The sequence below is a fragment of the Ascidia mentula genome, chromosome 3 (assembly GCF_947561715.1).
Source record: "Ascidia mentula chromosome 3, kaAscMent1.1, whole genome shotgun sequence".
Lineage (NCBI taxonomy): Eukaryota > Metazoa > Chordata > Ascidiacea > Phlebobranchia > Ascidiidae > Ascidia > Ascidia mentula.
In genome coordinates, this window is record NC_138568.1 from 10,258,198 (window position 1) to 10,285,916 (window position 27,719).

Consider the following 27,719-nt stretch of genomic DNA (forward strand, 5'->3'; position numbering starts at 1 on the left):
GTCTTCCAGGCCGTGTTTCAAAACACCGCTTTAATTTTATTTCCCACATAAGATATCTATGTAGCAGAGGTTCGAAATGATTGTTTTGCCGAAGTGAACGCACAAAGCGCGGGCATCTTTGCTCTGAAAAAAAAACGAAAAGACCAAGGCGGATACAATGGTGGCCTCAGCTTTGTGCAAAGGTTTTTTTCAATTAAATAGGTTTGTACAATGGGATTAAATTTCATGATATTGTAACGGGTGAAACTACAAAATACTTGATAACTGAGAAATGTTAGTCTTTGAAGTATGTTTATGTTTTCTTCAAGCAACTCCTGAAAAGTATGTAAAAGCAGGGATTTTCCTGCGGTGTAAGCGCTGGAAAGATTTGGCCGTTAAAGTTTGTCAACTTACGAATTTGGGGGTAAAGGCAGCTTTTCACAAGCACCTATTTTACGTTTGTTTTTCTATAACATATGAGTATGTCCACACATATTATCAATGTTACATGATCTGTCAAACACAGTTAAACTTATCCACAGACCCAAGGTTCCGATTGTTATATGTAATGCATTTCTTTCCACTCAAACACCCCCCAAAAGACCTATGGGCAGCTTCTTTTTGTTTGTCATGGATGAAAATCGACAAGGTAAGTAGTTATAAGTCTTAGTTTTGTTTGGGTGTATTACAACTTACCAGACTTTTGCACACTTGACATATATACTACATATTGTCACCGCACAACACATGCACAGCAGGGGTGCACCATGACAATATAATGTATACAGTAATATTTAAAACATGAATTTGGAAAAATAACATTATTTTTTGTTGTTAAGTGGGAATATCCAGAAAAGAGTTTGTTAAACAAAGTGCTGAAAAATGGAAATTACTTAGTGATTGGGAGAAACAGGTTAGTGTATGAATATTTGTTTGAATTTTAGTTCTGTTTGATTTCAATGATTATAAATGCCATTGCAATTCTTGCAGCCGTATGTCGACAAGCAGAAAGAATCATTGGAGAGGTACAAACAAGAAAAAGATGCTTTTCTGGAATCATTATCAGATTATGAACTTGACCAGGTAAAACATGAAAAAGCAATGAGGAGCAACGAGAGGTTTAAAAGAAGGCAAAAGAAAGTAAGTTTGTTTGTTTCTCTTTGTATTTTAGAAATTGACCGTGGCAATGTTTGTGTATATTGGCAATGTCTAACAAACACAATTATGATATCATGACTAAGAATAATAACTATAATTTTCCTTTCAGCTAAAAAAGTCCCTTGGCATTCCAAAACAACCACGTAATGCATACATTCTGTTCGTGCAATCTCAGATGCCTAATTCGAACGCACGAACTTTGTCACAACACACTGAAAGAGTAAAGTCTATTGCAGCTGATTGGAGAAATCTTTCTGAAAATAAAAAGCAGGTAAATAAAATTTCCCCTTTTTTATGACATGTTTTTGTGATTTATTCAAAACCTGCTCCGAAAGCATCAGGGGTCATTACTTTTATTTTTTAGTCAAATTGAGGCCTATCTGTACCTCTTTGTTGATTGCAGTTTTTTGTTTGAAAAGATCCTTTGCAAAAATTCTATGCACAATTATTTTAAAATAGGCTTTTCCAAAAGTGTTTTTTCTTTGACAATAAAATGCTAAATAACTTGATACACAAACAAAGTGTTGAAAAATTCAAAAGTTGGTGTTTGTAAGAAGCAGGAGATCAAATTCTGAGCATTGGCATAGCCAAATTTCCAAAATAAAGATAAAGATTTGCTTAATTGTTTTTTTTTTCTTTAGTGACACATCTTTGCAAGTCATTGACTCTTTTTGTATAATGCTAAGTCATCAATTAAACTTTAATATGCTTCCTGAAATATTTTTTTGCATCACAACTCTTTACTTGTACAGTACAAAAATGTTTTTGTGTGTTACAGGTATTTTATGACAAAGCTGCCCAGGATAAGGAGAGATACAAAGTTGAATTGGAGGATTACGTTTCGAACTTACGTGACAGCGGACATGAGGAACTAATTCCGAAAAACTACATTCTACAATTGCGAAGGGTAGAAAAGAAAAAAGAACAAACTCAAAATCTACAAAAACTGATCGATGAAAGTACAGAAAAACTTCGAAATCTTTAACTTTCGACCATTGTCACACTAATGATTTCTGTTGGCGCATTGCTGTAAAACTGATGGCTTTTTACTTTGTTTTGTTGCATTTGAAATTGTTTCACGAATTTCTCACGGTCGTTGGTCTTTTTGCGACAGCGCAAATGTCGTTGTGTGTTCATGAAAATTCTTTAAAGTTAAAAGATGTACTATTACACCAGCACAACTTCTGTGAACCAGAGTATTCCGACGACATATATGTGTAAATAAAAAAAAAATACAGCTCGTATCTACATCTCTTAAAGCCTTTCATAGTGAAATGTACGGTTGTAAGTTCCTGTTTAACCACAGACCTCACATACAACTGTATGTACGGACCAATGATTATCTCTCGCAAGAATGTTCTCTCCCTCAAGAAATTTATGCGGTAGAATGAGTCTCCACCGCTCTAACCCCAAAATTTCAGAAAATAAAACATACCAAGCAATTTGGAATGTAAAGTATATACAGCCTAGTTATGGTATAATTCAATGACTGTTCTTATGGAGGGAGTAATTATTCCTTTAAAATCAACAACAACCTCTCAGAAATCTCACGATAGACGTGGACCTACACTGAAAGTACAGGCGAAGAATTCTTTATAGTTGACCAGGAGATTAATCCGACCAGAAGACTTTCCCGACTTAATTGTGGTATATTTTTCTAAAGGAAACACTTCATAAAACGGCGAAACTTCTTACGCATTACGCGTTTAGCAGTAAATAAGTGACAGGCCCCACAAGAGGTTCGTCGTTGTATGCAGTATACGCGGGGCCCTACTTGTTTAGAATGCGTATGAATATGAAAAGGAACACAATTGTTTCCTTTTAAACAGACAGATTTCAACCCCAATGCACTTTGTTTTCTTCTCTACTGGGGCATTACTCTGGTGATAATGTTTGCTTGTGCTATGGATAAAGGCTACACTGGCAGTAAAAGTTTATTATCATTTATCTGGTGGCTGTTACGGGACAGTTTTACCCTCTTGCACGTACCTTATGTGTTGCCAGACTAGAGTTTCCATTTTTGTCACGTAAAATATTTTGAGTCCCAAATTATAATATCGATGATATTTTTACAATCTCGGGCGTGACCTCATTATGTAGTCTGTGACCCCCTTCTTGGCGTCATTTCTAAACAACATTTCTTTCAAACTCTGTACCAGTCTGGCTAACTTTTGAATGTGTGGTTGCATGCTTCATCACACGGAACGTACGATATGTCTGTCTCCGTTCTTCTAGTTACATTGTTTTTCGCATGACTATAAACTTGCTACACCTATTTCACAACATTGTCCAAAAACCAAAGTCCATATTGCCCAAACACTGCAAATGTAGGTAATTTGTTACGTCATTTCTGCAAGATGATGGCTATAGACTTATGAAGCATTTTATGGCTTGACAAACTTCTGTTTTAATTATTTAGTTTCTGAAAAACTTCACGACCCACATTTATAAAAAAAAACGGTGGTGCGTTTTCGTCAAGATTTGTGTCAGATGAAGCCATTGTGTTTGCCATGTTTAAGCACAACATGCGTCTAAGTTAACGCAACTATGAGGAATGTTTTACGTTAATTCACCAGGTATCAAGGTTCGTCCGGACGTGGATTTTAGCACCGAAATTCCAGACGTGTCCGGGAAAATCCGGACGTCTGACAACCCCAGGCTATACAAATAATTGCTCAAAAAGGAACTGTTGGCAACAAAGGCCAATCGAACGAATAGTCTTCCAAAAGCAGTTGAAGGGTCGCAGTTGGTTTGTCGGAAAATTTTGAAGGAATTGCATCAACGCGAACCCAACATCAAACCTGTCCAGAAAGTCCCAGAGACAACATGCTGCCTGCAGGTCCTGTCAGAACAAAACCGAGATCTGTGCTGGTCGTAAGATCAAAAACCATGATCTAAGAAATCACGTTGTGACCTGTGGTACCGAAATCCAGCATGATCTGAGAGATCGAAAATCTTGATCTGTTTATTTGTGAAAAGAGTCGCAAATATATAGGGAGATATCAAAGACGAGGCAGAAACAAAGAGATAATTGATGCGATTACGCGACAAAGGAGACTTAGAAGAAGTAGCCCAAGTTAAAAGACGTAACGCAAGCGAGATAACTAGCGATGGCGCCAGAAAGACGGGTGTAAATGTAAAAGAGTAGAAAGACCAAGTTTAAACAAAATATAAATAAATATTCGAATTACGACAAGCCAAAATCCCTACACAGTGGCAAATGAAAAAACCCGTACCTTATTTGCGATTAAAATGTAATCCTAGTAATGTGTATCGACTACTGATCTGCACGGTACATATTAGGCCTGCTCGCAAACGATAAATGGCAGGACAGCATTTTTTGTCGAATACACATTGTTCTCAAATAGGAAGATGACAATAAACTTGACCCATGCCATGTGATTGGTCATCTCACAATTAAGTTGAAATTGTCTTGAAACCGGAATAATTTTTGTATTCATTCAGGACGTTTCGGCAACAACTAATGCCATCATCAATTCAATCGTTACTGAAACGTCCTAAATAAATACAACATGTCTGCAAGAATGTATCAAAGTTGGTTGCTTACAATTACGGAAAGCTAACATGGGGTTTGGGAAACTGGAAAGTTGAGAATCTCCAACATAAAGGATTAGTTGTGCCTTGATAATGGCAACTTCTTAACACTTGTTATAGCGTAGCATTTTATTTGAAAAAGTTCGTGGTTTGATTATGGTTACAACCGTACGGATAAATGTGATTTGTTTTTGTTCACTTTCGCGGGCTTGTATGTTTGGCGTTTGATTAGGTATTGAAACCTTGTGCTTTTGTGACTTATGCAAAAATGCAATTAATTTGCTATGGAAAGGGGGTGCTATGTGTGCTATGTTTTTGAAAGTTGCATAGGCAAATAATGTTTTTATGTGGATACAGTCGTTTTATCCGTTTTATCACCAATCGATGATGACGTCACAATAAACAAGCTTAAGATGCAAATTTGAAACGATGGGATAACGGATTTCATTACAGTCAACTACTAAACCATCAAATAAACTATGCAGGGTTTTAAATTTTAGTACTGCATAAATATATGCTGTAGTTTTTAAATTATGTCAAATAAAAAAACTCGCAGTGAAGAATATAACTTGTATTTGGATGAAACAAGTCGAGTCAGTGCATTGGATTTGTATGAAGATCTACTCACTGTTGATGATGATAAAGGAACTTTATTGTCTGTCACAGAGGTAAACATTGAAAAGAAACAACTGCAAGAACAAAATCAACTTCTTTTGCACCAACTTTCTCAAGCTACAGCAAATGTAAGATATTTCTTGTAAAACTTTATCTTTAAAAATTGTAAATAATAGTTAAACACCAGGCAATTTTGACTTAATAATTGGACACATTTTTTCAGTTAAAAAGCATAACAGAACAAAACAACTCTCTGAAGCAAAACTTTGCATGCCTTCTGGAAACAGCTAAAACAGAATTAGAGAGAAAAAACAAAGTAATTGCACGACTGTCTGGAGCATCTGAACCACAGTAAGTCCAAATCTGTAATATTAGGCAAGTTAGGGAAACTTTTTTGGTATATATATATAAAATATGACCACACAACAGCATTCCAAAAAATAACCAGACCTTCCGTGCAAACAATAACTAAATATGTTATTTAGTAAATGTGAGATTGCTTTCAATGTTGAATCCTTACAGGCTTCACAATAAACCCAAAAGCTCTCAAGATCGTGAAAAAAGCTCAACATCGCTTAAAGGAAGAAGAGTTGATGATTTTACGGCAAATGGTAAGAAGCACTTCATGCATAAATTTCCACACACTAATATTTTCTGTCTTTTTTAATGTAGTAAGGGATGGAGGCAAAGGTAAACCTGAATATATACCTTCACATAGACCTCAGACAGCGCTTGAGGCAGGTGAAAGTGGGTTGCAATTGTTGCCTGAGAAACTTGTGTCAACTAACAAAACAAGGCACAGTAAAGATGATAGAGGCAGTCCACACCTGAAAAGAAAGAGCATACCAAATGATGTGCCTGAACAAAAGCGCGCGAGAGATTCTCATAAATCTGATAAATCAATGGACAAAAAGAAATCTACTGATAGATCAAGTGCCTCACATAAAGACAGAGGTCACCGTGATAGGCAACACCGCAGTTCTTCACGTAGCTATGATCGATCACCAATAAGTGACAAGAAAGCTAAAGATAAGACATTGGCAAATAGGAAGGAGTACACTTCTAGAGACGACGAAAGACAAAAGTCATCATCCAGAGACCTAAGACACAAACTTAGGTCACGATCCAAACGAGCAAGCAATGATGGGTCTTCTAAACATTCTTCCAACAAAATGACTTTGAAAAACTCACTACCTATACCTGAGGACAAATCAATGAGGAAATCTGAAGGGAAACAAGATTCAACAGAACCTGCAGTGGTTCGCACAAAAGAGCCTTTAAAGCGAAAAGCAGACTCCTCTACTGATGTGAGAAGAAACCAGAAAAGGGAGCATCATGTTCAAAAAGGCAAAACTGTAGTTCTTGAAGTTCCTCACAAACTTTTCTGTGTTGACAAGCCCAAAGAAGCTGCACAACGACAAACGGTTCCCACATGCAGGCATAAAGAAGTCAAAACAACAGAAGCTAAACAGAACAAAGAAGTACCCGACAGAAATGATGAAGTACATGGAGAAACAAAAGCACAGAGACGAAATAATGATGTTAACCCAAAATTAGGTAATGCTAGTATATGTAAGGCGGACAATGCAATGGTACCTGATAGCATTACCAGCACATGTGATGGTCCATTATTTGACATGCCAAACCTTGATATATATGATCAACTTGACTTTAATGAGGACTCACTTGTGTCAGGATTAGCTGAGAGTAATAGTATGGGTAAAAGCCCCTCAAAAGACTTTAAAAAACATTCTGCAATAAGTTTTCCACTAAAGTTGGAAACTTTTGAGCCAAAAAGAAATACAGAACTGAAGTCAATAAAGAAATCACCCTGTGTTAAAGTTCCAGCGACAAACAAGAATTCAACCAATGAAATTCCATCTCCACTTAAGAAATGTACCAGACTATTACTGGCCACAAAAACATTGACTGCAGTGGAACCAAAGTTGTTGAATGTTACCAAGTCCAACAGTGCTGGTAAACCTCCAACACTCTCAAGTACAATAGAAAGTGAAGCGCAACAAAGTGAGACAACAGAAACTTCAGATCAACGGAAGCAAAGTTCCAAGTCCGTAACAAAATTAAAACAGTCTGTATCAAGTACTGCATTAATACGTTCGCGTTCATGTGACAACTCTATATTGCAGAACCAAGCAATGGTCCATCAAAAACACAGTGCACAAGCAAATGCACCAATCGGACAATCAGTCAACTTGCTGGAGACAAATTTTAAACCTGCAGTTTTGGACACAGAGTATTCTAAAAGAGAAAAATCCAGCAAACACTCCAGTTCTGAATTGATTTTAGAGAAAGGAATTATCACAACACAGAAGACTGTTTTAAAATCCTCTTCACTTGCATCTAAAAACAATTCAAATGAAAGTACAAAGAGTTCTGACTCATGCAGCAATTTCGAAATATATGACAATCAAAAAGTAAAAGAATCACTACAAGGAGCAAATCACAAAAATATTGAGAATGTTTTCCATAACCCTTCACTAGAACCATTGAAAGTTAAACCATTGGTCAAGTCAAAAAATTCTGAACATACTATTTCACCGTCACTATGTGAAACTTCCAGTACTTTTGTTTCACATCAACCTGAACCAAAGGCTGTTGCCAAGGCCAGTGCTGGCGGAGGTAAGTTCATTTTTATTGTGCTGTTTAGAATTTTGTGTTATCTTGTTTCAGTAACTATGCTATGTTTTAGATACAAAAGGTGTTGGAGAAAGTTTCATGCATTATTATCGCAATGCATCTCTTCACTGTTTACTACATCTAGCTAGGAAGAAACTAGACAAGATTAGTAAGTCAATAAACACTTGAAAATTGAAATTAATTCCTGATTTGGTTAATATTATTTTAATATTCAGTGTGTTCTAAGAAGACCCAATCTCATAAACAGGAAAATCAATTAGACAATTCGACAAAAAAAGGTTTGATTTATTGTATGTTTAGTAGTTGACAGTAATACATCATAACTTTAAGTCACTAATTATTTTAGAAGGCACTAAATCGAGGGAAGTCTGGTTAACAAGTCTAAAGGAGTGCCAGCATAGGCGCAAACTGCGAAGTAGGTGGTTGTCCGAAATTGAAACGGAAGAGAAACCGTCACCACAACATGAAGATATTCCTGCTCTTTCCACCAGTTCCCAACCACTGAGTAAGCCAATTTTAAAAGTGGTAATGATTAAGGTCTTTAATGGCAATATTTTTGTTTGACTCAAGACTCCTTTTGTTTAAATCAGAGGCAGTAGGGATAGGCGTCGAATTAGGGGTGACATGTCACCTAAGTTAAAAATTATTGTCAGAAAAACCACATGCATTATACTATGTGTTAACCTAGTTTCAAACGACCTGCATTATCACTGTCACAATCAAACACAAGTGTCTCGTGATTTTGTTACTTCGTCATTACTAAATTTGCAATAGACCGAATGAAACAAAAATGTGCCGCTTTCAGTAAGGGGGTTCGTAATTTAAGTGTTTAAAATTTAATGCTATGACTGACGGAATGTTTTTTGCGTGGTTTCAAAACCTGAAAAAGTCACCCTTAATATTTTACGAAACGTTAAAAAATCGACGCCTATGGCTGTAGGTGGGTAATTGGTCGGCATCGTAATATACAAAAGTAGTTATCCAATGTGTTTCGCACACATATGAGCAAGTAGTCATGCCAAGCAATCAAAAATTTAGAAAGCTGTAACGGACATGGCAAAAATGCAATAATTAAATTTAAGTGACTAATATTTGGATTTGGGTGAAATTTAGTTTTCGAACACCACTACAAAATCGAAATTTGTTGCCGGCCGATTCATCAGACAAATTATTTTTCGTGTGCAGTCGAACCATCAACGATGTCGTGCAACTCCTGGTCAAGACATGAAGAGTCCATAAACAAATTTATTGGTTTGGCCGACTTCGCCAAGATTCTCACCCCCATTAAATCCCTGGCAGACGAAAGCAATTCAAAAGGTATAGGCGTAGTCAAGGCTAACAGCGTAAAAAAAACAAACGAACGTATTTTTGACAGGCTCTTCAGTGGATATACACAAGCTCCAGCAGACGTGCAGAAACGTGTTCCCATTCAAACCATGACGTTTTACACTACCAATTTTATATTTTATTTTCTATCTATGTTACTTCAACCCTCAATAAACCAAACACTGTTATGTCGATTTGTTTATTTGCTGTTATTATAAGTTGGCTTTTTGAGCAGCATCCCGTGCTCTTATTTTTTCCAGCTTTGCAACTTTAGCAACAGATTTGTTGCCCATAATTCCACCACCCCAATGGCGACGAATCTAAAAAATGAATTAGTTTTAAAACTAGATTGCTTATGGGTCAAATGATAGATTAGCAAATTTAGCTCAGGATTTTTCAGTTGACAACACATATTTTTCAGTCGAAGAAATTCAATGCATCACAGCTTGGCAAGTACCAAATCAAGAAATACCGGCTTTTTACCTCTTCAAATCGATCATTGTAGTTGGTCCGTACACTTTCAATCAGCTTGCTTAAGGTGCCTTTGTCCTCACTGAAACCCAAACAAATTGGAACATCAATTGAAAAATATTTATAAATCTTGGGACTTTTTATACAGCAAGTTGGCCTCAGAGATCTTGGTGATGAAAAATGTAATCAGGGTACATCGTTATAGCAAATATGTTGGTCATCACAGGCCAAAAAAAGGATTAAGAGAGAAACAGAGGCTTACTTGTTGACATCACTAATGGCCACACAAGTGCAAGTTTTCCTGTGCACCAAGCGCCCAAGTCTGGACTTGCCCTTGATAATGCAGTATGGCACATTCATTTTGCGACACAAAGCTGGCATGTACAACACAATCTGTACAATATAACAACAGAAAGTCAAGAGACAGCGAAAACAAACAAAACTTTAGATCCAAACCTCGACAGGGTCAACATCATGGGCAATAACCACAAGTTGGGCTTTCTTCCGCTCAATCAGGTTTGTCACGGTGTTCACTCCACTGGCAACAACAAGAGGCCTTCTTGTTGGTGTGTCCTGCTTACCTGCAGCTCTGAATAAAATACGTCATTTAAATATCTAGGTAAGCTAAGAGAGCTGTCACTTCTATATTTACTGCATTATCATTGGGCGAACATTTAAATAATCAGGAGTAAGTTAATCAGAAAATGAACACAAAGACCCATCTTAATTGTATCACAGAAACTTACCGGTCTTCTGCCCGTTTTCGCAAACGGTTTTTCTTTTCCAACTTTGTTTCAGGCTGATACTTCTTCGCGAGTCGGAAGAGGGAAGCAGCTGGGGGAGAATAGCAATATGCAACAATGCACAACACATCACAGTAACAGTAGAAACCATTCACATGTAACGTGTGTGCATTGAGCGGCCAAAACACTAATAAGTGTAATTTGACCAACTTGCATGACAGAAGCCAATGCAAGGGACAGCATTTATAGATATAAATCTGCATAAAAATCGAAGGTAAAATCAAATGGGCAAAGAGAAACCTTTCAAGCCTATGGTTTCTTTCAGTATCAGAATAGGTAAGGGATTTGTCATCAAACTTAGCTCAGATGGCAAAAAATTTATCATCACAACACCTTTTTTATTGATTTCTTATTTTATGATATTATTACCGGTTTGCTTGTCAAGTGTGTTCGAGAATTGATTAATCGCAGGAGGCACTTTTAAGCGTCTCTGCAACACAACTTTCTGACGCTGCAATCTAATGTACTTCGGCCATCGTACAAAGTGGGTCAAGTCTCGTTTTGGCTGAATGTCCTGACCTGTTGATAACATTTAATTTAAGTATTTGTAGTCCGCCATTAGACAAGATAAAAATCCTGGTAATATGTCTCAGTAGAACGGATGTTTGATAGCATGTGCAAACGTTTGCATACTATTGGCAGAATTATAATTGTCATCACCGACATCTAGCTGTAAATTCAACCCTACCGACGAAACGCAAGCTTACCGATGCCAAAGTTTTTTGGCCTCTTTTCGAAGAGAGGATTGACCACTTTTTTGGTCTGTGCCTTTCGGGCCAACAATGGGGCTGGCGCAACGCGCTTCCCACGAGATTTCTTTCCTTTCGGCTATAACAGCATATTTCACATTTAATAAACAAGTTTTGGTGATACACAACTCTTTAGAAACCAAGATTAGCATGGATTCAAACACACTTACCATGATACAACCAACCGCTAGAGAGTCAGAAGCAAAAGGCGGTGCTGGAACGAAAAGTAAGACTCGTGGTTGTTTAGTTATTCAACCATAAAATTTAAAATTTTATTTTCGTTGGGGATAGAAAAAACTAAAAATGCCTTTTTCATGAAAATCCAAACAACTTTAAAATTATGAGAAAATTATGTTTAATGCTTGTGGCAAATTTCGAAGATTTTCAATATGTAGCCTATGTCAAAGTTGTATATCAGAGATTGATGCCAACCTTCGGGTTTGTTTGATTACAATACTTGAGAGTAATCAGTGTTGTCCATAATGTTTTGGAAAATTAAGTAAGGTATGGAGACGAGAACTCGCTCAGAACATAGGGCAGTCGCCTTATCTGGAGCCAGTCAATTCCTACTGGAGACTCATACGCTATATTGGCCTGAGAGACCCATCGCCAGACAGGGATACTATTCCTTCAAGCTGCTATAGCTATATAAGCTGCGGACTCAACACAAATAAACGTGTAACTCCGCTTGTAATCGTCAAATCGAAGGCAGTCGAAGGGCAAGATTTTTATATTAACACTTGTCCTTCATCGACTTGGTCTTGTTCCTTTCACCGAATCATTCATTGTCGCGAAGTATTTTTAATTCCTTCATACAATTTTTTTTGCCCAAACCGCAAGTTCGTAATTGTGGTACTTTGTTAATTGTTTACCAACTCTTGTACATACGATTAATTGTTTACTAAAATCGTATGTGTAGTGAAGTTTGTGTACGAGTTCAATGCACATACGATACATATGTTCAAGTGAGTATACTTGCTTTTCTTGCAATCATGGTTAGTATTATGTTATTTGGTTGTCACACAACGAATTTACTAATGTTCATCCAGAAGGCAAGTAATGCATTGCTTTTCAGCTAATTTCGACTAAGGCAGATCCGATTTTTAGTGAAAACTAATCATTATGTTTGGACTATTTTTGTGGGTGGCACCAAAATTTATTTGTTTGACCCTGCATTAGAAAATTGGGCAAAATACGTTTACAAATGAATAGCACTCCACGGTAATAGAAAATATTAAATTGCCCCTGGTTTATTTGCTTCAACCAATTCAACCATTTCTTGGCTGGACAAAACAATACCAGACAAGACAAGAAAAACTTTACAGACACTGCTAACACAAATGAACTACAGATTTTCTTCAGAAATAAATTACAATTCACCCTTGGCTTCTGAAGTTTTGTGGAAGTATTTTAGCTTGTCTTTGGGATCCGGAATGATCTGAAACGAATTACACTTATAAATACATTGACAGTTTCAAAACCAAAAAACCTAAGGTAATAGAACGTCCAGGGCGTCGATTCTTGCTTTTAAGTATTCGATACGCGACGCCACTGTTTGACACGGGCGGCCTGTAAAAATGTTACCGTTATGCGGTATGACAAACAAACCAACTCCATTGTTGTCAACCAAAGTCCACAAAATGAATTACTACTGTAATTTACTACAGTTTTCTGTTTTTGAAGATTGGGCGCCAACGATTTGTTATTAGTTATTACCACCAGTTTCTACGGCAAAAAAATATTAGTCAATTTTTTGCCGTAGAAACTGGTGGCAGAAGTAGTTTGGAGTGATGGGTGCTTGCACAAGTCGTTTAATTGCAAACCGCAAAAAATGAATTGGGGGAGAGTTTTTTATTTTTAGTCATCATCAAACAACAGCATTCAACTGGTCGGTTACGTAACGTTAAACGCGTAGTGCCATTATCGTTTGCTATTTTACGCTCCAAATCGCCCCACTGCGTAGGTCCTTGCTTGGCGATCACAGCTAACGTATCGCGATCATGAGGTTTTCAGGCTTGGCAGCCAAAGCAATGCAGCCTGGCTGGATCAGCCACATTTTGGTTAAAAAAAATCGACGCCCTGAGCACCTATATGTAGTATGTTTTGCAAATAGATCACAATACTTTATATTAATACTGATGGGTTGTACTTCCCAGAAATATGAAAAATCACAATAATTAATTCTTCTCAAAATACCCTAAATAAGATTTTAAACCCCCAAGAAAACAATTCCAAATTTCATGTACATTCATACCACTCTCATTGTACTTTAGTTAACATATTGTGTTGTATAACCCTACAATTTGATACATAAACATTGGTAATCTTACAGTATCTTTTCCTGGTTGCCAACCAGCTGGACAAACTTCACCATGCTCATCAGTGTATTGAAATGCTTGCACTAACCGAAGAGTCTCATCCACAGACCGACCAACTGGGAGATCATTCATAGTAATCTGCCTTAAAATGCCTTTGGCATCAATTATGAACAGACCCCTATAAAAACAGATATGTTTTGTTCTTTTAAATGCTTCCCGGATGCAACCTTTTTATGTGAATGTTACCTAAGAGTATGGCCTAAGTCTTCCAACAATACCCCATAATCTCTTGATATTTTGTGTGTGAGATCAGACAAGAGTGGAATATTCATTTTGCCAAGTCCACCTTCTGATCTGGGTGTATTAATCCTGTAATGGAAAATATATTTGCAAATGCAACCAATGGTCACCAAGGCTGTTCCAAGTCTGCACATACCAGGCCAGGTGGGTAAAATGTGAGTCAACAGAAGCTGCCACCACCTCAGTGTTGATTTTTTTAAACTCTTTAATTCGATCAGAAAAGGCAATTATTTCCGTTGGACAAACAAAAGTGCTAAAAACAAACATAACATTAATACTGCTTTAATCAACAGAGATGGAGCCTTGTATGACACTTACAAGTCAAGTGGGTAAAAGAAAAGGACCAGATATTTTCCTTTGTATTGACTCAAATTTAATGTGGTAACTTCTCCATTTACAATAGCTGATGTCTCCCACTCAGGTGCTGGCTTTGAAACTGCAAAAAAATATTATTGAATCCCATAAAATTGCAGCAATAAATATATAATTATTATACACACAATAAGTATTAGCATAAATTTCCCTTTCCAAAAAACACCTATTAAACAGGAAAAGCATACCAGCTAACTGACTCTGTGCTGCACTACCAATACCTGGAAACAAACACAATTTAAAAAAGGGTCACCTTATTGCACTGTTTAATCAATTACACAACTTACTACTTAACCAAACTAAATGTCACCAAATTACAACCTTTGCATATTGCAATCACTTGGTCTTAATTGCCACACAAATAGCTAACTCACTACTATGCAAAAATACATGGATTTGCTGGCAAAGTTAACCCTCACCTGAACTGTCTCTGTATTAAACTAATATTTATACATACTAGTTAGGCAATGTAATCATTTTAACAGTTTTTCTTTTATCTGCTAACTCCGCTGAAGATATTTTTGTAAAATGAAGCACTTACTTTGTGCTTTAGTTGACTGGAGAAGATGACTGGTGTACGTTGGCCAAAAAACACCAGGAAATTGGTTGGCATTTTGATTTTCGACACATTCTGAGACCCAAATCACACCAAATAACACCACAAGTAGTTTTCCGATCATTCTAAGCGGTTAATAAACCTACAAAAGTTTTTGTTACATTATATGTCCAGATAGAGTGTTTGTATATATGCAATGCTCATGAAAATGAAATAGCAAAAAGATTACTACGAGTATGCAAGTTTAGGTATCGAAAATACACATTTTGCATTGTTTGCAATTATATATCCGCTCTCCATATTCAAAAAAATAATAATTAAATTACAGACAGCTCGTTTTGTTTAGACTTCTTCAAACGCTGCTTGTGCTTTTTCGGTTGCTGCCAATAACATCTGTGCAGTCATGCGGAAAACTGCGACACGTGGAGCATTACTAACTCGCTACTTGCGCTAGTTGCTCTTGCTTTTGTTTCAAGTGCATTGACCATGTCCTGTTATGATGCGCAGGTTTTTATGCTTCTCTTGTAAACATGAATACAGCAAATCTACCAGGCCCTGCAAAGACAGTTAATAAAGACAAAACTTTTTATTCCACGTGTTATTAAAGTCTATGAACGGCATATGGCCCGCACGGCATTCCACATACAGTTGCCTGTTAGCTTCACAACGGATATAATAAGTCACTCCGCATGATGATTTTATTGAGGAAGTGGATCCAATCACTAAAACTGCCAATCCTGTGGTAGCGGAGCAACGTTTGTGCCTTATTTGTAACTTTCTGGTTTTTAGTTAACCTTGTAGCAACACGCATGTTTCCCTACTTAATTCTTCACACATTTGGAACACAGACGGACCGAAGGCTGTAGACGGTGTTAGGCTTTCTGGCAGAACTCGCACAGCCTTTTGGCATCCGGCTCGACGACAGACCTTTTTTTCATTGTAACTTGTTAAATACCCGTTCGCACTTTACTCGGCCAGTTGGTTATCTCAGTTCGTTGTCATTCTCTGTCATTTTACTCTGCCGCCCAACTAGTCTCGGTCACTTAACTAAACAACTGGTTCCGAACGTTTCTTAAATAATGTCATATTAACGATTTTACTGGCCCTTTTTCATATTTTACTGAAACCCTATGTAGTGTATCAGGGGTGGCCAACGCGGCGATCTTTCAGCTTCATCTGGTCGATCGCGTCTGATTTTGTGTTGACTTTACGAAACAAGCAAAAAAACATATTTTTTGACCAAATTCACCGGGAAAATCAAAAAATCTTGTATTGACACATTATACTGAAATTTTGGGTGTCAGAACACAACAATACTCAACCTCCCTTGCAAACTCGATCAAAGTAACAATCATGTGGGGAAAGTGTTTACACAAGTTCGATTCCACCTTTTAATATTTGCATCGCCTTTGAATCGATTGGGTATAAATAAAAAGTTTTGTCTATTGTTCGCTGACAAGCTATGATCACCCCTGCAGTAAGTTGTATGATGACCCAACAAAAAGTGTTTTCGAAACACACAAAAACATTTCTACCATAAAATATTTTTAATGGATTTGGAAGGAATGTCTGGAATTAATTTAAAAGGCTACTGGTTAAATATAACTAAAGTTAAGGATCCGGAACTTGAACAAACACAATAAACGAGTAGTTTTGTCGTATACTCTCTCAAAAGTCTGTAAATGTCGAGACAGGAAAAAAAACAAATCAGTTCAATCACACAACCCATAACAAACAACATTTTGTAGAGTTACAAAAATTGCAAACTTAGTAGCGTTTTGGTTGATGCACTTATACAACTGCTACATCCTTCCAGTTGTAATTGCAAATCAGTACCCGCAAAAAGTGCACTTTAAAATTACGACCTGTAGATAGTATTAAATAAAAAATATTCTACTTCTTTCTATTTTTGAGGTTTTGCAAATATTTGCCAAGGACCTTTTGCACTTTTGGTTTTTGCAACAACCAGACAAAGTTTTCAATATCTTCTTCCCTCTCCGACTGAAGTTTCTCCACATGTGTCCCACGAAATTGTTTTTTGGTAATTGCAAAGGCAGGTTGTGGAATTTGAATCATCTTCTGCAGTTGTGCCATCGCTGTAGGTGCGACTTCATCTAATTTTACAACTTCATCTACCAAACCTAAATGTTCAGGGAAAGGAAAAAATGTCCTAAAACAGGTTAACTACAATTTGAATTTTCATATTTAAATTTTTAACTTTTAATGATAAGTTGGTTTACATTGCAATTATTCAAGACATGCTTTTATGTAGTTGAATACTTTAAGAAGAACAGGGTCATAAATGTCTAGACTGACCTATGCCTAAGGCCTGGTCAGAGGTAAATAGAGTCCCATTTGCCAGTTGCAACTCAGTCTGTCGAATGCCAACTGTGGATGTCATCAAGTATGTGAAAAAGTATGGAGGAGATATACCAAGTTGTGTTGCAATTAAACCTATTGTTTTTCCTTCCATCATCACTCTGAAAGCAGTATAAAAACTATGGAAACAAACTCAAAAAAATATATCTACCACACACAGGACAGATTAGCAACCTTTACCCAACAACTAGAACTAGTTACTTATATATTAGCACATATACTTGCATATAAATTAGCATACAATTTTTTTTATAATATGCGGGAGTAAACCTGGTGTATTTTTGCCTAAAATACATTTACAAAGCATAACTTTGATACAATAAAACATGCACCTATAATCGCACATAAGTGACAGGGCACATCCACCAGCTGGAGCATGCCCATTAATTGCTGCAACCACAGGCTTTGGGAAGTTGTATGTGTCCAAATACCATTCTTGAACAGCTCTCCAGAGGTCACCAAGCTGTGCATCGGATCTTTAGACAAATACTATTTTCAAAGAAACTTTGTTGCATCATCTTCATCAAGGGGTTTGCTAAATGCAGCATAATTGCACATTGTTTAAATTTGCAAGTTTCAAAATACCTTTAGTTGCAATATGTGGTCATTTGTTTGAGCTCAAGTCAACACAATAAACAAAACATTGTATTTTTATGGACAGATTCATACTTGTTAAACATTTCTAGGATATTCAGGCCTGCAGAGAAAACTTTTCCCTCAAATTTTGATGTTATCATTAAACCAGTGACAGAGGAATCTGCAGAAAGTTCCTTCATGGTATCTGATATACTGGTCAAGAATTCCCCACTCAAACTATTGACCGGAGGCTCACTGAGAGTCATGGTTGCAATACCTGATAATAAAAACTAGTTAATTTATGTATTGGAGCTTGGAGGTTATATTAAGACTGGATGAGTACAGATTTAAAACACAGACATTGATTTTTACCAGTCCATTTCTAAATGGTTGTTTTAAAATTATTTAAATTTTGTATGAGTTGGGTTGAAAACTTTTAACTTTACCTGTGTCTGGTTGATGCTCAACTACAACATTTCCTCTGCCAAACCATCTTGACAAAGTAGTGTGTTTTGTTTTGGAACGTAATAAGCAACGACTTAGAGCACTTATTAACATGGTTTTGCTTTCCCCCCAATACGAATATGACGTGCACTACCAACAAAACAAAAGGACTTGGTTAATGATAATGCAGTACATCGAGCATGCTATACAAAAAGACGCGTTTGATCTGCTAGAAATCATGCGTGACGGAGACAATCAGCAGAAACTTTTGAAGGTTATAACCAGTTGTGTTTGCATCAAGCAATGCCAGGAATGCAAGAAATGTATATCGATACTTGCAGACTCGTTCTTTGAAAGGAGCAACCTCCCAATGGTACAGCTCCTGACTATCCTCTACCTTTACCACATAGAGATTTCAAATGATACTTGTGTCCATTACGGCGCTAGTTCGTCGTTGTTTAAAACCGGATAGCGACTTGTATGTTTGTTACAAGACCCTTCTTGTTGTCTGTATTAAATTTTAAGTTTGTGCGACGTCTCCTTGCGTGTTTCCAAGCCGGTGGTACGCGACGGCGTTCCGGGTGGTATGCGAGCACTTTTCCGTAATTCGCGGATATAGTTTGAATTGAAAAAACCCTAAGTGATCCCAAAATATTTGTTAATTCATACCCTAGGTTACTTTGTAACACTCAACTACGTGGTACGCGTCGAAATTCTGTTTCTCCAAGTGGTACGTACGCAAGCACAAAAAGGTTGTGAATCACTGGCTATGGTTACGTACGATTCCGCACTCGGTACTAGTGATGTCTTGCGCCGGATCCGGGTACCCGGACCCGGCCGGATATTGACCAATTTTCAATACCTGGACCCGACCGGATAATACACTTAATTTTACCGGATAGTTGGGAAAGCATTTTTGTCTTAAAAATTGACAAACATTTTGCAAATTACTCGTTTTTGGGACCCAATCTGTGATACTCGCCGACTTCCGATTTTCTGTTGTTTGTTGCATATCATGCTGTGAAACTGGTTATGTGCCTCGATTTACCTTTCAAATCATTGGACACTTATCAGTCTCATGCTGTGCCCTTCCTGACCTGGCCAGAATCCAATTTTCAATATCACAAACTTAGCTGGTATTACTGCTCATATTGTCAGAAAACTTCGCAAACAATGCTATATCAAGATAACACACACATAAATGCACATGTCATTAAATGAGATTTTTATATGTATAATGTGGTTTATCTTACATAACTTTTGTTACCAGGTAATATATTAATCTTATATGCTCTACCATGCTGCTCATATAAATATGTTGGGTTGGAAAGATTCTTTTGCTTGTGAAAATAACATATTTACGGAGCAGTTTTTCATTGCATGTGATTAATAAGAAACGCAAGTACAGGCAATGTATAAAAAAATTACCATTTATGTGTTCGCTTCTAAGTTGTCAAGCTTTTATTTTCCCATCAAATTTTTTTGTGTTATTGCATTATTATGATGCAGATAACATTTTGACCAAAAATAATTTTTTTTGAGATGAGACATTTATGTTATGAACCGTCAAACGTTAACGATAAAATTTTGTTTACTCCATTGTAAATAAAGTTTTGTTGTCTAAATCTGTAAGTGACAAGTATAATCTGTTAGGCCTTGCCTTTACCTTCAAAATGAGCCCAACATTGTAGAAATCCATTAAGAAATAGCTAAGTTATTAGCAAAAAAAAAAAATATCTATCGCCATCTTGTGGCAATTTCATAGTGCGATATCTCAAAAAGTACTTGGTAATTTTTTGTAAAATTTGAAACTTTTTGTTATTTTATCATCATAAAGCTGCTGTGTAAATTTCATTGAATTTGAAAAGGGTCAGGTCAGAAATGTGATTCAAATTGGGTGATTTGATATGAAATCACTCTGGTAGGAATCTACAATTAAGTCCTAGCTGGGGTATATCAAGTAATTGCCTTTTTTTGGAGATGGCGAATTGCTCCTAGGTCGAAACAATGTGCATTGTTTGCAGTTCACTGAACAAAAACGCAGGAATGTCTTGGACGCATTTAAAATCACATTACTACCAAAAAATGTTTAACGCAATTTAATATTTATTCTATAATCTACTCCACATAGGACGAGGTGTTTGTCGCATGTACTTGCCCACATATTGAAACGGGAAAAAAATGATTTTTTTGTGATTTATTGACAAAGATTATTCCAAACCACACAAGACACAACATAACAAACAATCAGACCTGTTCGCATATTTCCTCGCACCCAAGATAACAATTACCAAAATTGCAAATTTCACAGCCAATAAACCTGGCGGCCATTCGAACAGAGGTAGTCTTAGATGTTAAAAATGCATTTTCATTAGCTACTCCGTACCAGTTGCTAAAGATGTTGATCACAAATTACAATTTGTACCGGCAAAAAGTGCACTTCAAAATTACAACCTGTGGAAAGTCGTTAACAAAGAAAAACTCTACTTCTTTCTATTTTTGAGGTTTTGCAAATATTTGCCAAGGACCTTTTGCACATTTGGTTTTTGCAACAACCAGACAAAGTTTTCAATATCTTCTTCCCTCTCCGATTGAAGTTTCTCCACATGTGTCCCACGAAATTGGTTCTTGGTAATTGCAAAGGCAGGTTGTGGAATTTTAACCATTTTTTGCAGTTGTGCCATCGCTGTAGGGGCGACTTCATCTAATTTCACTACTTCATCAACCAAACCTTAACATTCATTAAGAAAAGATAAAACAAAACTTCCAAAACTAGTAAACTACAAGTTTTAATAAATTGATACAGTGATATACATAAATTTATATGCACATAGGGTGAACAAACTATTACTGGGGTGTCAGAAATTATTATGAACTTGACAGATGGGCCAATATACGTTCAACACGGACAAGAAGTGTTTACATTACAGTTTGTAATCTAACCCATAAACAATATTTACCAAAAACAAAATAGATGTGCTCTAACATTAAAAAAACAGTGCCTTCAGACAACACTAAATTAAGCAAAACTGGCGGGTAGATTAAAAATCCAAAGGGTCAGTGTTGTCTGCTTTAGTTGGATCTAAACTAACTGGTGTATCAAGTCAACCGCACCTATTTTCAAGGCCTCATCAGAAGGAAATAGAGTTCCATTTGCCAGTTGCAACTCAGTCTGCCGAATACCAACTGTGGATATCATAAGGTATGTAAAAAAGAATGGAGCAGATATACCAAGTTGTGTTTCATTCAAACCAATTGTTTTTCCTTCCATCATTACTCTGAAAGCAATGAAATGTTAAATATCTCCACCACACACCTAACAGATCTAGCCATCTTTAAGTATTCAGAGATTTTTATATTTAAAGGTATGGATGCAACAGACAATAACACACCCCCAAAAACATATTTGATTTATGCACAAGTGAGCCTAGTATATTTTACTTGATTTCTAAAACATAACTGTAGAACAGAACATCCACCACCACCTGTAATCGCACATAAGTGACAGGGCACATCCACCAGCTGGAGCATGCCCATTAATTGCTGCAACCACAGGCTTTGGAAAGTTGTATGTATCCAAATACCATTCTTGAACAGCTCTCCAAAAATCACCGAGCTGTGCATCAGATCTTTAAACACAAAAAATGTTGTTGCACTATCTTCACCAAGAACTTTATGAATGCAGCACAGATACATACACATACATGTAACATACGCAGAATACAGGCAGCAATGCCATAAATTAAACAAGATGGGCATATATATACTTGTTGAACATTTCTAGGATATTCAGGCCTGCAGAGAAAACTTTTCCCTCAAATTTTGATGTTATCATTAAACCAGTGACAGAGGAATCTGCAGAAAGTTCCTTCATGGTGTCTGATATGCTGGTCAAGAATTCCCCACTCAAACTATTGACCGGAGGCTCACTTAGAGTCATGGTTGCAATACCTGATAATAAAAACTAGTTAATTTATGTATTGGAGCTTGGAGGTTATATTAAGAGTTAAAAGTTAATTTGGGCATTGAAGGTTGTATTTGTTCAGATTTAAAATTTATACCCTTAATCTTTTCTTCCATATTGGAAGAATGTGTTGGCACATGTACAACATCTGCCGATTTTCATTTTGTAAGAGTTGGGTTGAAAACTTTAACTTTACCTGTGTCAGGTTGATGCTCAACCATAACATTCCCTCTACCAAAACATCTCGCAGCCAAAGTTACACACTCCGTTTTTGAACGTAACAACCCACGACTTAATGCACTTCTCAACATGATTGTGTCTTGGCTGAATATTCAAGTAACCCTATGGTGTGCACTGCCACAAAACACAAATAAATGGGTTAATTTGCCACATTTTAAACTAATAGAATTTGAATTAGATCAAGACCCCCATTGTTTCAAATATTGCAAGGGCGGAATTGCCGCATCATCACACCTTTTCAACATCTCGTAAGTTACGACGACTCGTCCAAATCTGCACAAAAAAGAAAATAGGTACAACACTAAATTAAAAAAAATTATTTGTAAAATATACACTCATCACGTAACAAAATTAGTAATTATGCTCTTACATTAGAAATCCATTCAACAAATTGTTTGCGGGTATGAATAGCTAATGCATGGATGAATGGTTGGAGCTTCCTGCTAAAGCAGAGGCCTTATTTCAATAGTTTTGTTTTGTTAAAACACTCAAAAAAAAAAAAAATTTTTTTTAGTTGCAATTAACTCAAGAAATTTGAATTTCTCGTGAAAATTTAAAATGACTTTTTTCTGTAAAAGTGAAACTGTATATTTGTAAGATGTAAAAGCTGTGTAGTTGTTAAAAAAATATCACTAACGCAACTGTATCCACACTTAATGCAAAAAGAAATTATATTTGCTTTTTTAATGATGTAATTGACTGTTTTACCTGAAAGTATATTGTAAACGCCAATCATAACTCTCAAAATAGTAACACAAAAAGGGAATTCCCCTGAGGGAAATTATTGGTTACATTTGCAAAATCGCAAGAAACCATCGTCACCACCAAACCATTAATGACTACAAGTGTGTTGAGACTAGCAGAATTTAGACATTTTAAATATGTTTTCAATACTACATGTTTCAAATTTTCCCGAATATTGTAGCACATTTTAAAGTATTCCGTGTAATTTATTTTGTGTGTGCTTTTTTTGTGGGCAACAAAAATTTGTTTGTAAGACCATTGTGAACTACTTTACTTGTTGTAGAACTGCCTATCTAGGGCTTTTATGATGTATCGATTGCTTATTAAAAAGCGGAAGATTATTGCACTTGCCCTTATTATAATTTGCACATTTTGGGGTGTAATATATTTTGGGTTAAAACAACAAGAAAATTTAAACAAAAGGAAAAATGTTGTAAGAAATGAGTTTCGTCATCAGCTTGTTGACAAACCTATAGCAGAAAAAGGCAATCTAAATGGCAGCATTTCAACTATGGCAAAAGAAATTGTGGAACTGCAAAATGCATTAGAGTCTGTAAGTTTAGTTTATGTTAAGTAAATTTAAGAATATCAGCAAAGACCAAACAGCATTTTTATGATTTAGAAGACTGTCAAATCAAAGCCAGATCCAACGTATTTAAACTACAATGTACATGCTTTCTATTATGCATGGTATGGCACACCTGAGCATGATGGAAAGTACTATCATTGGAACCACGGGTTTTTACCACATTGGGAAAAACAAGTTTCAAATTTATATGCAACTGATCAGCGACATCAGCCTCCAGATGATATTGGTAAAATGCCAACAAAACATTATAACTGTAAATAGGAAACAAAACATTTTGTTTTTTGTGCATTATGTAGTGCTGGGATACAAATTAAATCGTTAACCACAGTTTTGTTTTCAAAGGTGCAAACTTTTATCCCATACTGGGAGCATACAGTTCAATGGACATAGAGGTTATTAATGCCCACATGGAGCAATTTAAACTGGCAGGAATAGGTACGCTCATAAATAAATATGCATAATTTTTTCAAAGCCACTGACTTAAGTTTGTTATAATTTAAGCTACGAAAACCCAAATAACATCACTGACATTGCTTACTATAACTACTATATCACATAAAAAGAGCCAATGTTTTGTTGCTAGGTGTCCTGGCACTATCATGGTATCCACCAACAATGTCTGATGATGAAGGCAAGCCATTAAATGATTTTGTTCTTACTTTGATGAATGTTGCAGCAGAAAATAATATTAAGGTAAACTTGTCTGTTAAGGTTGATTTACATACTAAAACAACTTAAGAACAATTATGTTAAGGTATGTTTTCACATTGAACCATACAAGGAGAGAAGTGCAAAATCTGTCAAAAAAGATATTGAATACATTCACAGCCAGTAAGCTTATGCCAAGAGGACTATAAATAAATTTATTTCAAATTTATGTAACAGGTATGGAAACAATCCTGCATTTTACAAAACCAACAATCTAAATCATCCTGGAAGGAACGGTCTACCCTTGATATATGTTTATGATTCTTACCAAACAAACTCTGATGAATGGAGTACCCTTTTAAGAGAAGATGGAGCCATGTCCATCAGAGGCACTAATACTGATGCTATTGTCATTGGCTTGCTGGTAGATAAAAAGCATGGGTACGTAATTATTTCAAAAAAGTAAGCAGGAAAGAGTATTGATTTGCATTTCAGTGAGGATATACTTCAAGGAGGTTTTGATGGATTTTACACATACTTTGCCTCAAGTGGGTTTAGTTACGGCAGTAATCATGTGCACTGGCATGAATTAGCCAAATTCTCCCAAGACAATAGTCTTTTGTTTATACCCAGTGTTGGACCTGGTTACATTGACACCAATGTCAGGTATGCCACTTATCCCTGTCTGTATTGCTTTTACTTTTTTAACTATCTTATCCACTCTAATTTTTTTGCCATTAGACCATGGAATAATGCAAATACTAAGGATCGCAATGAAGGGAGATATTATGAAAGGGAATGGCAGTCTGCTCTTGATATTAACCCAAACTTTGTGTCAATTACATCTTTCAATGAATGGCACGAAGGAACACAAATCGAACCTGCAGTCGCACAGAAACATGTTGAAGTAAATTATTTGTTGGGAAGAAAGCGACGGGGAACCTATTCATATTTAAGTTATGGGGAAGACCCTAATTTATACTTGACTTTAACAAGGAAGTGGATTAGTAAATTGGAATCTTTAAGCTAGGAGGCATATGCAGTAAGAATATCAACTATGCACTTAATTGTTATTTCCTTGTAATTTTGCAGTTCATTCACAATGTAACGTTGTAGAATTTTTTCATCCATTATAAATTTGACCATAATGAATAAATTCAGTCATGGTTCCAGGTTTCTTCTTTTTACATTAACTATTAGTCCATCGTAGGCTGTAAAAACAGGCCCATCAAACATAGTCTGTGCTTCACGGGTAAGAGTTTCAGTTGTTGCATCACCTTCACTCAGATCGTGCAACTTACTATCTTTGTATCTGTGAAGAAATCACATTTTTTTGAAAAGATCAATAAAGTAACATTACAAAAGCAGCACAGACCTTTGACTAACATGTGTTAGAATAAGCATTCTTGCCTCCACTGCTGACGCGAATTGCGCTGTCATAGAAGGAGTGGAGTGACCATTTGCAACGCACTTTTCTTGATGCATATTTTCATTTGTGGCTTCGTGAATAAGAATATCACATTGATGACACATGGCTTGCATCGCCCACGAGTCACAAGTGTCTTGTAGAATCGCTACCTACATTTAATTGAAAACGCCAGAAACTGTTAAAAAAGTCTTATGTAGAAGTCAGCATACAAAACAACATGTAAGTTGAAGAAAAAACTTCACATTTATTTAGCCACTTGACATACTTTTCTGCCGGGCTGTGGAAGTCCTATAAACAGTGTAGGGTCAACTATTTTGCCATCTGGCAATTGAACTTGTTCTCCATTTTTTATTTTGCCAAACAAAGGACCTAAAAACCAACAACAATATTTTATGCATTATTTAAAAACTTGTAAGTTTTATCAAACCTTTAGGAACGCCAAATTTGATTAGTTTGTTGCTGTCTAATTTTCCTGGCTTAGAGGATTCTGTAAAGACAAATCCAAAACTTGGAATTCTGTGTTTTAACATTCCAGCAGAAACTGAAATATTGTTTGTTTGGCATATGGGCCACTGCTTCAATACTTTATCTTGAAAAATAGCTCTGCCAAAATCCAACTCTGAAGGATGCAGTGATCCTACAAAAATAATATATCATTACATACTGAAGATTTAACAAATTATTGCAGGATGCACCCTTTGCCATATGCTCTGGGTTCCAAACATTCCAGTCCATGTCGTCAGTTTTTTTGCCACCATACTGAGACTGTACTGGTATTAATTCATGGACAACATATTTAAATGCCAAAACAGATCTTGAAAGGTTTAGGGCCTCCCTTAGAAACCTAAATGGTAATTGTGGATGAACACTGTTGATTTGTCTCAAGAAAGACAAACCTTCGCAGACCAAGGGGTCCAAAAATTTCTATTGTGTTTAAACCAGAGGTAGATTCACACAAATCTTCATCACACTCTATCGGATTAAAAGCCATAGAAATAGTACATAGCAAGCCTGAAACAGTATCATGCAAATGTAAATGGCTTTGGACTTTGATTTGTAAATATGTTCACCTGGGAGTCCAAACATATGGTCCCCATGTAGATGGGTAATAAATATCTTTGTAATATTTCCAGGTCTAACGACTTTCAACTTCATAATCTGTGTTTGTGTACCCTCTCCACAGTCCACTAACCACACATCACCTTCATAGCGCAAGGCAATACCAGATGCACCTTCAACAAACAAGTCAACAACTTATTATCATATAGGTTACAGACTAGGTTTACCTCTATTTGGTGTTGGGTATCCTGACCCAGTTCCAAGAAATGCAATATCCATGATATTTTACAACCACCTTAATTCAGACATTCAGGTCTTTTTTACTTGCTTTAATTCCGTTTTTTAGATAAATAAAATTCCCATTTAAAGCAGTTTGTGACTTTCAGTTAAAATAGTTTGATTACCACCACATAACAGAGAAACCACTTGACACTTTGAATCAGTCTTGTGGAAAACTAGATTAAAAAATTTTTAAAGTTGGGCAATACGTGAAAGATATAAATTTTATTAAAATTACAGCAATGAAACCAAAAAATAAACTTCTTGTTACATCCCAAGTAAATTTTAAATTTTGTGCCAGCTGCTAGGAGTAGTGGTGAAAAGAAAAACATGTGTAAGTCGAAGGCACGTAATGGCAAAAAGGAAACTAATTAGTCGCATATGAAATTGACATACTACAGTATATACCTTCTGAACCACTGATAACCCTGAATATTTTGTTTTCTTTTCAAGTAGAACAACGTTTCCCAACTTTTTCCCCATAGTGTGTTTCATTTTTGATTGGTGT

The 27,719-nt window shown here is 36.3% G+C and overlaps 7 protein-coding genes and 1 non-coding gene across 11 annotated transcripts; 3 read left to right on the forward strand and 5 right to left on the reverse strand.

The window, feature by feature from the left end:
* Positions 1–62: 62 nt before the first annotated feature.
* On the forward strand, positions 63–2,379 carry LOC145895070 (transcription factor A, mitochondrial-like). Its single transcript, XM_082983820.1, has 6 exons — positions 63–201; positions 522–628; positions 819–892; positions 970–1,119; positions 1,247–1,408; positions 1,916–2,379. Exons 1-6 carry the CDS (start codon positions 158–160, stop codon positions 2,120–2,122), a joined length of 744 nt encoding a protein of 247 aa, XP_082839946.1. The 5' UTR covers positions 63–157; the 3' UTR covers positions 2,123–2,379.
* Positions 2,380–5,181: 2,802 nt separating this feature from the next.
* Positions 5,182–9,534, forward strand: LOC145896002 (uncharacterized). 3 transcript variants are annotated; one of them, XM_082984793.1, is made up of 9 exons: positions 5,182–5,435; positions 5,531–5,658; positions 5,830–5,918; positions 5,980–7,947; positions 8,018–8,113; positions 8,181–8,243; positions 8,312–8,470; positions 9,151–9,282; positions 9,341–9,534. In XM_082984793.1, exons 1-9 carry the CDS (start codon positions 5,226–5,228, stop codon positions 9,403–9,405), a joined length of 2,910 nt encoding a protein of 969 aa, XP_082840919.1. In that variant the 5' UTR covers positions 5,182–5,225; the 3' UTR covers positions 9,406–9,534. The 3 variants fall into 3 exon arrangements, with proteins under 3 accessions (XP_082840919.1, XP_082840917.1, XP_082840918.1); XM_082984791.1 differs by having other exon boundaries at positions 9,151–9,509; XM_082984792.1 differs by having other exon boundaries at positions 8,315–8,470; positions 9,151–9,509.
* LOC145896003 (large ribosomal subunit protein eL8-like) lies at positions 9,418–11,544 on the reverse strand. The gene is made up of 8 exons (XM_082984794.1): positions 11,485–11,544; positions 11,273–11,393; positions 10,935–11,084; positions 10,509–10,596; positions 10,219–10,351; positions 10,025–10,155; positions 9,775–9,844; positions 9,418–9,611 (listed from the first exon to the last, which is right to left on the reverse strand). The coding sequence occupies exons 1-8, from the start codon at positions 11,485–11,487 to the stop codon at positions 9,504–9,506; spliced, it is 804 nt and encodes a 267-aa protein (XP_082840920.1). The 5' UTR covers positions 11,488–11,544; the 3' UTR covers positions 9,418–9,503.
* LOC145896436 (small nucleolar RNA SNORD24) lies at positions 9,917–9,991 on the reverse strand. Its single transcript, XR_014401886.1, has one exon. It is a non-coding gene; the product is annotated as a small nucleolar RNA SNORD24 (small nucleolar RNA).
* A 992-nt stretch (positions 11,545–12,536) lies between the features above and the next one.
* LOC145896019 (peroxiredoxin-4-like) lies at positions 12,537–18,604 on the reverse strand. Its single transcript, XM_082984811.1, has 10 exons — positions 18,262–18,604; positions 17,909–18,092; positions 17,572–17,715; positions 17,177–17,340; positions 16,799–17,001; positions 14,251–14,360; positions 14,069–14,185; positions 13,879–14,001; positions 13,645–13,810; positions 12,537–12,752 (listed from the first exon to the last, which is right to left on the reverse strand). The coding sequence occupies exons 1-10, from the start codon at positions 18,371–18,373 to the stop codon at positions 12,684–12,686; spliced, it is 1,392 nt and encodes a 463-aa protein (XP_082840937.1). The 5' UTR covers positions 18,374–18,604; the 3' UTR covers positions 12,537–12,683.
* A 1,837-nt stretch (positions 18,605–20,441) lies between these two features.
* LOC145894863 (enoyl-CoA delta isomerase 1, mitochondrial-like) lies at positions 20,442–22,573 on the reverse strand. Its single transcript, XM_082983527.1, has 5 exons — positions 22,420–22,573; positions 22,027–22,210; positions 21,745–21,888; positions 21,374–21,537; positions 20,442–20,990 (listed from the first exon to the last, which is right to left on the reverse strand). Exons 1-5 carry the CDS (start codon positions 22,532–22,534, stop codon positions 20,743–20,745), a joined length of 855 nt encoding a protein of 284 aa, XP_082839653.1. The 5' UTR covers positions 22,535–22,573; the 3' UTR covers positions 20,442–20,742.
* A 926-nt stretch (positions 22,574–23,499) lies between these two features.
* LOC145894300 (glycoprotein endo-alpha-1,2-mannosidase-like) lies at positions 23,500–25,603 on the forward strand. Its single transcript, XM_082982841.1, has 8 exons — positions 23,500–23,760; positions 23,830–24,022; positions 24,139–24,231; positions 24,380–24,489; positions 24,551–24,627; positions 24,682–24,885; positions 24,940–25,110; positions 25,186–25,603. The coding sequence occupies exons 1-8, from the start codon at positions 23,512–23,514 to the stop codon at positions 25,472–25,474; spliced, it is 1,386 nt and encodes a 461-aa protein (XP_082838967.1). The 5' UTR covers positions 23,500–23,511; the 3' UTR covers positions 25,475–25,603.
* Positions 25,477–27,718, reverse strand: LOC145894301 (zinc phosphodiesterase ELAC protein 1-like). 2 transcript variants are annotated; one of them, XM_082982843.1, is made up of 8 exons: positions 27,620–27,718; positions 26,944–27,105; positions 26,770–26,884; positions 26,569–26,717; positions 26,301–26,510; positions 26,139–26,242; positions 25,820–26,022; positions 25,477–25,756 (listed from the first exon to the last, which is right to left on the reverse strand). In XM_082982843.1, the coding sequence occupies exons 2-8, from the start codon at positions 27,026–27,028 to the stop codon at positions 25,606–25,608; spliced, it is 1,017 nt and encodes a 338-aa protein (XP_082838969.1). In that variant the 5' UTR covers positions 27,029–27,105; positions 27,620–27,718; the 3' UTR covers positions 25,477–25,605. The 2 variants fall into 2 exon arrangements, with proteins under 2 accessions (XP_082838969.1, XP_082838968.1); XM_082982842.1 differs by lacking the exon at positions 27,620–27,718 and adding an exon at positions 27,160–27,380.
* Between the last annotated feature and the right edge of the window lies 1 nt (position 27,719).